This window comes from Diabrotica virgifera, chromosome 2 (assembly GCF_917563875.1).
Source record: "Diabrotica virgifera virgifera chromosome 2, PGI_DIABVI_V3a".
Classification (NCBI taxonomy): Eukaryota; Metazoa; Arthropoda; class Insecta; order Coleoptera; family Chrysomelidae; genus Diabrotica; species Diabrotica virgifera.
Genome location: NC_065444.1, coordinates 37,809,162 through 37,823,176, shown reverse-complemented (window position 1 = coordinate 37,823,176; position 14,015 = coordinate 37,809,162). Strand labels below are relative to the sequence as shown.

The window sequence follows — 14,015 nt, the reverse complement described above, 5'->3', positions numbered from 1 at the left end:
ACTAAAGTCTGAGTTTTTGTTGATAAGAGGTACTCATTAAGATCCGATTACTGCATCTGGAGATGTGCGATTATTGCACTGTGGGAATCAGGAGAGCCTTAGCTGATGTGGCTCTATGATTTGGATTCGCCAAAAGAAGATTTACGAAATTAGTGGGCTGTGACTTAGTAACATATCATGGCAATTTTATTGGTAGAAGAAATATTTGGTTTCTTTTAATTGGATAACTATCTGGTGATTGCCAGAATGGGAGTGTAATTTCTGTGAGACCGAAAATCTTGTCTTGAATTGGGACGAGAGGAGAAATCAAGATCTAGCTACGACAGTGTATAGTCGCGGACCGATTTCGTCTAGTCCTCGAGACAGTTTTGGTTTATGGTCTGTAAGACAAGTTGAAGTTACCAGATGGAGTGAACTCCAATCTATTTAGTCTGTTTTCTAGTGAGAAAACAAATGTTGGTTACATTGAGTACCACGATAGTATCTTTTGTGTCGTAGTTCCGTGTATTAGAAGGAACAGTTTTCTTGTTGTTCTTAAGAAGAAATTAATACAAGTTCGCGGAGCGAGTTTCCCACTTTATAATAAAATAAAAACTCATTTTTTTTTAAAGAAAATTTTGCTATGTTTAAGTGTACAGTGTTTACATCGTTCCAATGTCAGAATGTTCCAATAACAATCAATAATTAGCAGTTACCTTTTTGTAAAAATAAAACAAAAACTTTGGAATTTTATTCTCATATCATAAAATTTTGTGAAATAGTACTCTAGATCGAACAAATGTAAAGTGTTAAGTGAAAAGTGTTTGGTAACAATAGTTTCCAGCTGAGCTATATCAGATCCACGTTAGCTCTAATCATCAATGCAGTCCCAGGTCACCAGGTACTCGTAATAAACTGTTTATTATTTCTTTTGAACAATCATACTCGCGAAAGACTTAATTTCTTTTCTTTCATTTCAATTCATTTTTACCATCTTAATTTTTTTGTTATAAATAAACGACTATTTATCAGTATTTTTTTGCACACTATACATCTCTTATCCTTATTGTTGGAGAGGAGTACAGACAAATTTACGACCGCAATGGTAAGTACCAACCTTCAGGTGGAACGACATTGCAAGTAACTTTCTTTAATTTTGGATAAGCACATTGCAGTAATTTTATTTTGATTTATTAATGGCGCCCAATAATATCTTTTAATAATAATTGTTATTTTAAAAACCTTCCCCTTTAATCTCTGAAGACCGTAGCTTACCGGGGCATCCCAAAAAGTAGCACCAAGAACATCACGTCTATGGCCTACATAAATTTTTCACCTGTTTAGGATTGCTAAATAACTACACTGTTTGAATTATATTTTTTTGTTTATTTAATTTAACGTGTCTAGGCCGGCTACACAAATGGCTCTCATTCGTGGGGTCACACAGTTCCTAAATGTAGATTATACATACACATGCAGATCACGAGCTGACAATAACAAAATAGTCAAAAATCAAATAGATTATTTTATCGTCAACAGAAGTTATAGAAATTCTATATCATCTAAAACTTATCCAAGAGCGGACATATCCTCAGATCATAATCTGATTGTTTTGTCGACAAAAGTGAATTTAAAGACTCTTAAAGAGCCCTAGCTTTAAGAATATCATGGATACAAGATGTCTCAAATAAGACTACACATATGCGGAAACAAAATTTAAAATAAATAAGAACTTAAGAAAAGTCAAACAAGATAATGCGGAAACTCTTTGGGAAAAACTTCTAACATGCTCGTGAGAGATGGAAAAGAAACCCTCAAACTATTTGAAGGAAAAAGAAAACCTTTGATGAGTAGAAATTCTTGAACTTGTGGAAGAACGAAGAAAACATAAAGCAAAAAGGCGTAAGACAAAAATGAGGTGACCCTCCAACAGATGTAAGGAAATAGAAGATCTGGATAAAAAGTATGATAGCTTTAATTTGCACAAAAAATCAAAGAAATGGAAGGTTCTAGAAATAGCACAAGAACGAATATCTTTAAAAATGATAAAGGGGATATTATTACTTATGTAAAGGAGGGATTGTGTCATTGGACCAATTACATCCAAGAACTGTTTAATGATCAAACTATAGAGGATACCGGACCACCAATATTACCAGAAGTCATCTACGCCATCAAAAATACTTCTTGCAGTGCCGTCTCCTATCGGAGGTTGGCTACCATCACAGCAATCTTAACTTTGTTGGCTGCAGCTCTAACAATTGCATTGAACTGCACTCGTACCACTCGAAATGTGGGACGTAGGAGGATTTCCACCAGGAAATCCTCCTACGTCCCACATTTCTATTCCCGATATTTTTCCTTTGATTATGAGCCTTAGCCAGTTTTCTCGTTTGTATGGTTTTTATGACATTGCATTCATTCTCCATCACCTAGCACCACATCTCGAATGCTTCAATGTTTTTGATGTTTATCTTTTTCAGTGTCCAAGCTTCCATGCCGTACATTAGAACGGAGAAAACATAGCACCTTAACATTCTCAATTTCAGATTTATGTCTCGGCAGCATAGGAACTTTTTCATTTTGATAAATGATAAAAAATCTCAAACATGGACTGGATGATGTGCCAATCGAATTATTAAAACTCATTATTGAAGACGTTATTAGTGGTTGAACTCTTTAATACATGACTCCATACAAAGACCATACTCCTCAGGCAATGGCTAGGTACTTCTTCTTCTTCTTTACGTGCCATCTCCTCGACGAATATTGGCAATCATCACGGCTATTCTGATCTTAGATGCTGCTGCTCTGAATAGTTCGGTTGATGTGCATCCGTATCATTCCCTCAAGTTACGCAACCATGAGATTCTTCTCCTTCTTACACTTCTATTGCCCTGGATTTTCCCTTGTATAATTAGTTAATATTAGTATTACGCATAACATGCCCCAGTTATTGCAACTTTCGTGTCTTGATGATTTCCAATATTTCCATTCCTTTGTTGACTCTTCCCATGACTTCGTTATTTGTTACATGCTCGGTCCATGATCACAGTTCAAATGCTTGCAAATTTTTAGTAGTCGACGCGTTAAGTGTCCATGCTTCTATAGCGTAAAGCAGAGTCGAGAAAATATAACACCTTGCCAGCCTAACTCTCAAGTCTAATTTCAGTTCTCTTGCACAAAGTACCTTTCTCATTTTATTGAAGTTTGTTCTTGCTTTCTCTATTCGAACTTTGATTTCTTTGGAGTAATCGTTTGTGTGATTAATTATTGTGCCAAGATAGTTGTAGTTTTCTACTTGTTCTAAAGTTTTACCTTTAATTGTCAGGCTTTCATCATTATTTTGGGTTTTTGATATCCTCATAAATTTAGTTTTCTTGATGTTTATTAGGTACTATGTTTGCTAGGTACTTACCTATTGGTTTTTTGTATATAATTATGAACAAACCAAATCTTTTCATCAACAGCGAGTCTTTTCTCTAACTATTGGAAACTCCTATGAAGAATTGTAAGTCGTCTATATTTTTCGCAACTCCGTGATATAAAATGTTAACTTACTTGTAGTCGGAGAGATAGAAGCTGATTTTTTGCGTGATAAGTGATAGGTAATATGGAAAAACTATACGGGGATATGTTGAATCAGTTGTGTACATGACTTTCCCCAACGGCCGGAAATCAGAGTGGGGGACCAGGGTAGTTATAAGGGGTCAAAGTCGCGGTTTTTATTACTTTTTTGTGACGTTCATGATCGAGATAGTGCACCAAAATTTGGAAATAAGTAGGTCACGACGTAACTAAGTAAAATCTCTAGGGGGCGAAACGCTGCGTGGCCGACAAAGGGGTGGGGGTAGGGGTGAATATAAAAAATATAAGGGGTTTTTTGCGACGTTCATGATTGAGATAGTGCACCAAAATTTGGGAATAAGTAGACCATGACATAACTAAGTAAAATCCCCAGAGGCGGAAACCAGAATGGGAAACGAGGGTAGTTTTAAGGGGTCAAAGTCGCAGTTTGTATTCTTTTTTTTTTGTTACGCAGCACAACATTTGTCCCGCACGCAGCCCCTGGAGATTTTACTTAGTAATGTCATGATATACTTATTCCCAAATTTTAATGCACTATCTCGATCACGAACGGCAAAAAACCCCTTATATTTTTATACTCACCCCTGCCTACCACCCCTTTGTACCCCAAGCAGCGTTCCGCCCCTGGAGATTTTACTTAGTTACGTCATGACCTACTTACTTTCAAATTTTGGTGCACCATCTCCATCATGAGCGTCACAAAAAAAATAATAAAAACCGCGACTTTTACCCCTTTTGATGCACTGTCTCAATCACGAACGTCGCAAAAAACCCCTTATATTTTTTATATTCACCCCTGCCCCCACCCCTTTGTCGGCCACGCAGCGTTCCACGCCTGGAGATTTTACTTAGTTACGTCATGACCTAGAAGAAGCTTTTCTTTAACTATTTATTAAGACAGTTCTACATTATGCTATTTTCATGCTAGGCAAGAGCCATGCAAGACAGATCACGCTACTGCGCATGCCCACGCGCTATTTCCATGCAATTCCTGTGCTAGACGAAAAATTAAAACATGTTCTATTTTTCAAGCTATTTTAATGCAAGTCCTGTCAAAATTCATGTTGCCAATATGTCAAAATTTATAGTCTAGAAAAAAACTTAACCTTATTGTGTAAATTTAAATGGTATTTATCGGATGTAATAATTTGGGATTTACATTTGAATATATTTAATTATGGACTGAAATTTCCAAGTGAAATATCTAAAGTTAATATTTTGATATATTTCTTCTATTGGCAACAATGAAAGTGGTATCTGAAATTGCACAGAAGTAGCTCTGATGTAAAAAGGCCAGGCTAGGCAAGAGATATGCCATGCAAGACTGACTTGCATAGCATGAAACTTGCATAGCCTTGATGTAAAGCTGCTTTTATATAAAAAAGTACAATTCGGCGAGTAGTAAAGGGAGGGGATAGATGTTGGGTCGTCCATGCACAGAACGAATAGAATCGTGAAAATAAGTCAAACTTTTACATCAGCAAAAAATTATAAAAAATATGGTAAACACCAGCTGCAAATTTTATTATAGTACGATTTAGTATAATATGTAATCATATAATTTATGTACACAATATTTAAAAATCTTCAAAATGGAGTAACACTTGTCAAATAAAAAAAAATGTATGTACATCGGTATGAAGTAAAAAATATATCATATCACTCAATCTTAAAAAAAACATCATGTAGATAAGTACCTACGTATAAATACAACATCGTAGCTGTCTAGCCTTTTACTCTTTACTCTTCTTCTTTTCTTCCATCCTACGTCTGTAGGCTGCAGCACGCTCATTATCGCGCCGCAGTTTTTTAGGCTTCTCTGAACTCTTTGGGTTTCTATTCTGAGCCCCTCTATGTTTCGCAGGTGATCCGGGTGGCTGAGGCCTCAGTAAACGCCCGTATAAACTGTAGGAATCTTTTCTTCGTATAGTGATCTTCACTACTGAAAAAACGTCAATGAGAATGGTAGCGGCTTCGAAATTGTTGTACTTTAGGAAATGAACTTGCAGCTTTTTGTCCTCGTAGGTCCATATAGTGCTTGGGCAACTCTGAAAACATGTGTTTTATTAAAGAAGTCAATATAGACACTTGCGACAAGAACTATATACGCTGCGTTAATCATAGATACTAAATTTGAATGTGTGAAATATATCATTTTCCTAAGAACCCTCGTTCAGAATTATTGAGTACAATTTGAGACAAATTTAGCAACTGCCAAAGGATTGTATAGCTATTCTCAGAACTTTTTTACGCTTGTGTTGTACCGGGTGTCCCAATAAGAATGGCTCTCGGTCATATCTCAGGAACCGTTTATAGTACAACTTTGAGAAAAAAATATTTATAACCAAAGTTGCCTCGGGAAAAGCCTGGAAATTATTTTCATAATTGTAGGTCCACCGCTAGAGGGCGTAATTAAATATCAAAAATTAAAAAATCAAAATTTTACAAAATTTACCTAATGAAAGGGCACTGGAAATCCAATCATCATATTCATCATAAAATTCTGCGCATATCTGATTTCGCAAGTTTAAGTCTACCTTTGCAAATAATAGCTGGGGGTGAGTGGGAATCTTATGAAAAAATGGCTTTAAGTCCGGTTCCGATAAATTCGAATTTTGCATACTTGGTCTTGTTGAAAACAGCTCTTTTTCGTCAATGTAAGTCTCTTATTTTCGAAATAGCCCAATAAGTAATACGCAAGCTAGGAGGCGTTGTTTAATTAGTTTCAGAAATCTAGTTTTCTTTGGAAAATTTTAAATACAAGTATGCATTTTTAATGCTGTATTACAAAATTAGACCAAATTAGCAACATAATACCGAAAATATGTCAGTATCTTTTTCCTATCTCGAGATATCTTAAGAAATGTATAAATTTTAAACATAACTGTTACTGTCACCGGTAAACGAGATTAAGGAAGTAGTGTGCTATGGAAAAAAAGAATGTGTGTACTTTGTACGCACGTAAGAAGTTATACTTCTATTATATGATTTCAACGAAATCAATATACTTTAAACAGTTTCTCTAATACTTTCCAAAAATTTTTATTAAAACAATACCAAAAATTAAAAAAAATAAAAGAATAAAACACACACAAACACATTGAAAAATGCCACAAATGATTTCTGAACAATAATTGTTGCCAAAAATTTTAATTAAATACGTATTTTCTGAAAAAAAATATATAATAATATACATACTTACAATCATAAAATCTATAAAAAAAATAAAAAAATGATATAACTTGCATTGGGCTTGAACCTACTTCCCGTGTATAGCAAAGACCTTGTTTTTGCCGCTAGGCCCACTACTCGAGAAAACATGATCTAGAATCTAGAGAATACGAAACGCCATTCAAAGCATTGCGAAAGCAGAAATTGAGACTGCTGTTCAATCTACTCTTGAAAGAGTAAATGCTTGCATCCAAAATGATGGGCAACAATTTGAACATTTAGGTCGTCACTAAGTAAGTAGTTGCTGTTATTTCTTTGTTATATTTTATAGTGTTGTTTGTCTTATTGTTGTTTTAATTAATTATATACGTTTAGATCTGGAAAATGTTTCTTTGTTTTTTCCATAGCACACTACTTTTCCTTAACTTCGTTTAACGGGGACATTCACAATTGTTTAAAATTTACACGTTTCTTAAGAGGATCGGTACGTATTTTCGGCTGCAATGCTATTCAAATGGGGATTCATTTTTTTCGAATCCTGAGAAAACTAATAAGTATTTTTGAAAAATTTAAACGCAGAATGAAAGATTACGTTATTATCGAGGGCCGAAAGTCCCTGAGAACTTCTATAATGTTTATTTTAATAAGTTACGGGGGTGAAAAACTAAGAGAAAATTTAGAGTGATTTTTAATTTCAAATATATCATTCAAAATAAACTTTTTATTTATTCTAAGGGACTTTCGGCCCTCGGTAATAATTTAGTCTTTCATTCTGTGTTTAAATTTTTCAAAAATATTTATTGGTTTTTTCAGGATTCGAAAAAAAATGAACACAATGCCGTGGTAATATTTTCCAAATCTATCTTTGTCTTACAACGAGCTCAGCCGAATATAATATTGTCAGCATATATTGTCAGTCAGACACTGACAATCAGTGACAATTTTAAATATTTGACATTGCATCGGGAATATGTTGAGTTATTGATTAAATATTATTGATATATAGTGTATTTGATAAATAATTGATTTAAGACATGAACTTAATAAAAAGTTATTTACTGTGTATTATTTGTGGAAGATCCAAGCAGAGAATACATCAGGATAATATATTCTGTAATCCAAGTATTTTGTTGCTAAAGATGTTCAAAATTGTAAGCGTTCCATAACAATATATTATTAAAAAATCACTTTAACACTTTTCCTCTTTTCTTGATTGAATATTAGTCTTTGTTGTACAAATAAATTATTACAATCACTGAATACATAGTTAGTGAAAAAAATATCACATTTATGAACTGAATTAATAATTTGCAATTATAAAAATAACAGTTATCCAAGAACATTCAAAACCCATCTCTTTAAATTAATGATGACGTTTTCAAGTAGAATGACATTCTAATCCATACAAGTGTGAATTTTACTACACGTAATTTGCCGTGTCAAGACAGAAAAAGTAGGGATACACGTAAAATATTTGCGAATTATGTACCCATAGCCTTAAGACACGTTTTATATTTTTTATAGACCCTCAGGTTGAGTGTACATCACATAAAAATGATTTTTTTTTTCGAAAAAAGCGTATAACTTTTTTTAGAGATGGTTGTAATTCTGTTTTTATACTTTGGTTATTTTATTAAATACCTACAAAAATCCGAAAGAAAAACTGTTTTTATGGGTTTTGGTGGATTTTCTCCATTTTAACTCTAGAGTCTCCTATACTCTACAGCTCACAAAATAGATCAAATCAAGGTTTTTATAGGTTATATAATTGAAGGAAATGAGTCACTTAACACATTCAAAAATTTGGCGAAACACCTTTAAACTCCCAAAAAACCATATTTTTCAAGGTTTCTCAGTGTTTTTACGAGTTTTGTGGAAGGAATCAGGAGGTGGCGGAATAAAATTGAGTGGAGTCTTATTTTTAAACACATAAAACGCAAAAAAAATGAATTCTGGAAGCGAGGGCACTTTACCTATCTTATAGACGGAGAGGCAGCGCTGAAAAATCTCTTTGAATTTACTAAAGCTAAATTTTTCACAGTTGATTACTGTGATTGTGTAGAGAAACATACTGCGGTCGGTCAAGCGAAACGTAGAACAGGGGTTACTGAGAGGGTATCAAAGTTGCTTTCCTACGAAGGTAATTAAATCTATTTACTAAGGCTGAAAATCAGAACACACATTCTAAATTGAATATAAATAAAAGTTATTATAGTCGGTCAGCTGTATGACGGGACAGAGCCGGTCGGTCGGCCCCAATGAATGTACAGGGTTATTCACTATATTTTGACCCCCTTGTAAACTGCTTTATTTCCAGAATTAGGAAAAAATGTAAAATACAAAAGTTATTCGATTTTTTAATTATGATTTTTTGACATATATATCGTACTAGTGACGTCATCCATCTGGGCGTGATGACGTAATCGACATTTTTTTTAAATGAGAATAGGGGTCCTGTGCTAGCTCATTTGAAAGGTTATTCAATTCTCTATACAGTACTATAAACATTAAGATCATTATTTATACAAGGTGTCCAAAAAAATTTTTTGAATTATTAAACAATTAATTTAATTAAAAAAAAATTTTTGGACAACCTGTATAATTAAACATGTTAATGTTTATATTACTGAATAGGGAATTGAATAACCTTTCAAATGAGCTAGCACTCGACCCCTATTCCCATTTAAGAAAATAGTCGATTACGTCATCACGCCCAGATGAATGACGTCACTAGTACGATATATATGTCAAAAAATCATAATTAAAAAATCGAATAACTTTTGTATTTTACATTTTTTTCTAATTCTGTAAATAAAGCCGTTTACAAGGGGGTCAAAATATAGTGAATAACCCTGTACATTCACTGGGGCCGACCGACCGGCTCTGTCCCGTCATACAGCTGACCGACTATAATAACTTTTATTTATATTTAATTTAGAATGTGTGTACTGATTTTCAGCCTTAGTAAATGGATTTAATTACCTTGTAGGAAAACAACTTGATACCCTCTCAGTAACCCCTGTTCTACGTTTCGCTTGACCGACCGCAGTATGTTTCTCTACACAATCACAGTAATCAACTGTGAAAAATTTAGCTTTAGTAAATTCAAAGAAATTTTTCAGCGCTGCCTCTTGGACTATTAACACTTTCAGCTCCGGACCAATATCAGATATTTGTCTCATGTGCCCATTTATACAGTCATTGGAAAATTGTGGAAACGTAAACAAGGTAACCGTGTCGGTAGCACCTGATCGATGATAACAGTGTAAACACGGGAGCCATGTAGGCGGACTTGAAAGTGTTAACAGGGGTACCCTTTCTTAATTATATACTCACATTTGCATATATTCTTAAAACACTTCCAGTCTTTAACACCACCACGTCGATTTTATCTTCCCTTACTTCGACGACGACACAATCTTCTTTACAGGGTTTACCATTTTCTATGTAGTGCGCCAGATACAGATCCATACTTGCATCGCCCGCCTTTTTGGCTTGGTATTTTTGGAGGTTGCAGTTGGTAGCAATAGCCTCCACGTACTGTGCGTCCCATTTCGGTGGATTGGTGTAACCTGGTCACAAGTAATATTAATTAGAACTGATCTACATATCATTGCAATACTAAAGTAAAGGGTGTTCCATTTCAGGTACTAGTACACTTTAGAAGACCAAAAATAAGAATTTTTTAAGATTTTTTTCTCAGAACCTTTCTTAAAAATGAAGATAAAACTTTTTACATATTAATATCTAACTTTTAGAGAGTACAAAAATATATCTTTTTTGATTTATGGCATGTACACTAATATTGTAGAGAGCGCCAAAGCCGAGGCCTCGAAAAAAGTAGTTCCGATGGCGGAGAGTTAATCTCAGGATTGGGATCTCTGAAAAAAAATGGTACGGCATTTGAAAAAGGAAGGTTTCTTACGTGACAATTTACCACCGTTACTGTTACTAAAACATTCCACAAAAAAAGATTTTATGGAAATTTAAAAAAATTTTGTGAAAAAATCGCCCGTTTTTCTTCAGTTTTTCATGGTTACAAAATATTAAATTTTTATTTTTTAGTCAAATTGTGGTAAATTGTCACGTAAGAAACCTTCCTTTTTCAAATGCAGTACGATTTTTTTGTTTCAGATATCCCAATTCTGAGATTAACTGTCCGCCATCATTTTTCGAGGCCTCGAATTATGTGTACATGCATAAATACATATTTAGTGTACATGCATAAATGAAAAAAGAATATATTTTTTGAACTCTCTAAGAGTTAGATATTAATATGTAAAAAGTTTTATGCTCATTTTTAATAAAGGTACCTACTGAGAAAAAAATTCTTAAATAAAAAATGATTATTTCTGGTCTTCTAAAGTGTACCAGTACCTTAAGAAAACTCACAAAATACTCATTTCAAGTGTCAATCAACCCTGTATACCAAAATTAAATATTCTGATATGTTAATAATTTTGAACAATATTAAACTACACACCGGCAAAATTAAAGGAACACCATAAAAATGGGACATGTTTGATGTCTCGAATCTCCTAAACCAGTTGCCCGATTTGAGTGATTTTTTTACTATGTTATAGCCTTATTATTTAAGAATATCGGTTTAATAATATTGTTGCTAGACAGGTAAATATCATTTTATACCGAGTTTAACAATTATACTGTGTTTTTTCCTTAAAGTTCGGAACACCCTGTGGAATATTCTAGCCTATATAAAATATTGAAATTAAAACTGTATCGTAGCCTTAAGCTTTCTTAAAATTTTCTTTTTTGATCCATTTGCTTATGTTGGATGATAAAAAAGTTAGGTACTTTAACAACTAGCCATGTTCTTCATCAATACAGGGTGTTTCTAAATAAGTGCGACAAACTTTAAGGGGTAATTCTGTATGAAAAAAATTAATGACAGTTTACTTTATAAACATATTTATTATGTCCGCAAATGCTTCATATCCGAGATAGGGGATGTGGAATTTTTTCTTGCAAACTGACGATTTATTTATTGCTCTAAAACCGGTTGAGATATGTAAATGAAATTTAGTAGGTTTTAAGAGGTAGTTCTTGCGCATTTTTTGACATACAATTGAGAATTTTATATTCACCATTTACGTGCATATGGGTATAAACATTTTAGATATATCCCGTATGCACGCCAATGGTAAATATAAAATTCTCAATTGTATGTCAAAAATTGCGCAATAACTACCTCTTAAAACCTACCAAATTTCATTTGCATATCTCAATCAGTTTTAGAGCAATAAATAAATCGTCAGTTTGCAAGAAAAAATTCAACATTCCATATCTCGGAAACGAAGCATTTGCGGACACATTTCCTGAGAGCCGTCTCACCGTGCCTCGGAGAGTACGTTAAGCCGTCGGTCCTCCTGGGCTAGTGTACATCGACACTAGTTACTTGAAACAGGGTTAAAGATGTAATTGGCGCTGGAACTATCCGAAAGGATCTCCCCGGCAAAAATGCCATACGATATTATTATTATTATGCGGACACATGTTTATAAAGTAAACTGTCATTATTTTTTCATGCATTATTACCCCTTAAAGTTTGTCGCACTTATTTAGAAATACCTATTGATGAAGAACATGGCTAGTTGTTAAAGCACATAACTTTTTTATTTTCCAACATAAGCAAATGAATCAAAAAAGAAAATGTTAAGAAAGCTTAAGGCTACAATACAGTTTTAATTTCAATATTTTATATAGGCTAGATCTAGAATATTCCACAGAGTGTTCCGAACTTTTAGGAAAAAACACAGTATGATTGTTACACCCGGTATAAAATGACATTTACCTGTCTAGCAGCAACATTATTACAGTAATATTCTAACAATAAAACACTGAAAACGTTTGTTTTCTATACTTCCACAAAATTTATTATAACTAAGTGACTACAGCTGTTTCGGCAGAGTGCCTTTCTCAAGTGATATAGTTTACAATGTGTTTGCCTTTTTAAGTCTTCAACTGAAGAGGTTGAGGAGTGGGGATCTGTTGGTCTCGAGTTGGTCATTCAGAATTATATCTGTATTTTTCAGTTTATTAATTTCCATAGATTCTAAAAAAGATAGCTTAAGGCCTTTATTTTGAATATGCAGAATTTGAAACTCTTCATTGAAAGAATGATTATGATCTAGAAGGTGAAGTGCGTATGTAGAAGTGTTTGTTTTTCTATTGTTGAATGCCCTTCTGTGTTCTGCTATCCCTTTGTCAAAAGTTCTGCCAGGTTGACCGATGTACCTTTTCGGACAGTCACCACAAGTTAGTTTGTACACACCACTCTGTAGTTGCTTTCTCTTTCGGCTTTTATTGTTCTTAATATATTTGCTTAAGTTGTTGTTAGTTCTGAAAGCTGGTGTTATTCCTTTCTTTTTTATGTATCTGGCTATTTTTGTTGTTATCTTGCCAGTATATGTGAGAGAGCAGAAGGTACTGGATTCTTTCTGTGGTGGTGGTGGATACACTAATTTCAGGGCTTTCTTATGGAGTTTTTGGTTTAAAATTTTGTTAACTGTTTGTTCGTTATAGCCGTTGTTTACTGCTATTTGTTTAATGATGTTTAGTTCTATCTGGAAGTTATTTTTTGTCATGGGAATATCTGTCAGTCATCATGCTATGGTAGGCTGCTAATTTGTGTTGTGTAGAATGGGATGATGAATTGTGTATAGTTGTGTCAGTATGGGTAGGTTTATGATATACGGAGAACTCATGTTTGTTGTGTAGTCTGGAAATCGTTACATCTAGAAAGTTTATGGAGTTATTCTGTTCTGTTTCTATTGCAAACTCAATATTATTATGAAGTGAATTAATATATGATAGAAATTGGTCAAGATGTCTGTTAGTTCCTGTAAAGCATACTAGTATATCATCCACGTATCTCCACCAATATAAGAAGTGTTTAAATACGTGATGTTTAGAAATTGTTGTTTTAAGTTGGTTCATAAATATATCTGATAGCAATGGGCTTAGAGGATTACCCATAATAATTCCTGCACTGTTGTTTGTGTATATTTGATTATTGAATTCAAAATAGTCTTGATTTATGCAAATTTCAAGAAGGTGTAAAATTTCAGATGCAATGATCGGATTTGTACTATTATGGTCTAAAAGATTCTTAACTAAAACAAAAGTTTCTGTAGGAGGAACACTAGGAAAAAGATTTTTTACGTCAAATGAAATTAGTCTGGAGTTGTTGGGCAATTGAAAATGTTGTATTTTATTAACTAGTTCTAGTGTATTTTTTACGGTGAATTTAGGTGAAA

At 33.6% G+C, this 14,015-nt stretch overlaps 1 protein-coding gene across 1 annotated transcript in view; it reads right to left on the bottom strand.

Annotated features, from left to right (window-relative positions):
- Nucleotides 1-5,065: 5,065 nt before the first annotated feature.
- LOC114329627 (DIS3-like exonuclease 2) overlaps nucleotides 5,066-14,015 on the bottom strand; it is a 60,100-nt gene continuing 51,150 nt past the window's right edge. Inside the window, exons 6-7 of the mRNA XM_050643574.1 lie at nucleotides 10,075-10,310; nucleotides 5,066-5,615 (exon numbers count right to left, since the gene is read on the bottom strand). Coding sequence (XP_050499531.1) covers nucleotides 5,301-5,615; nucleotides 10,075-10,310 — 551 coding nt within the window. The 3' untranslated portion in view covers nucleotides 5,066-5,300. The remainder of the gene's footprint in view (nucleotides 5,616-10,074; nucleotides 10,311-14,015) is intronic.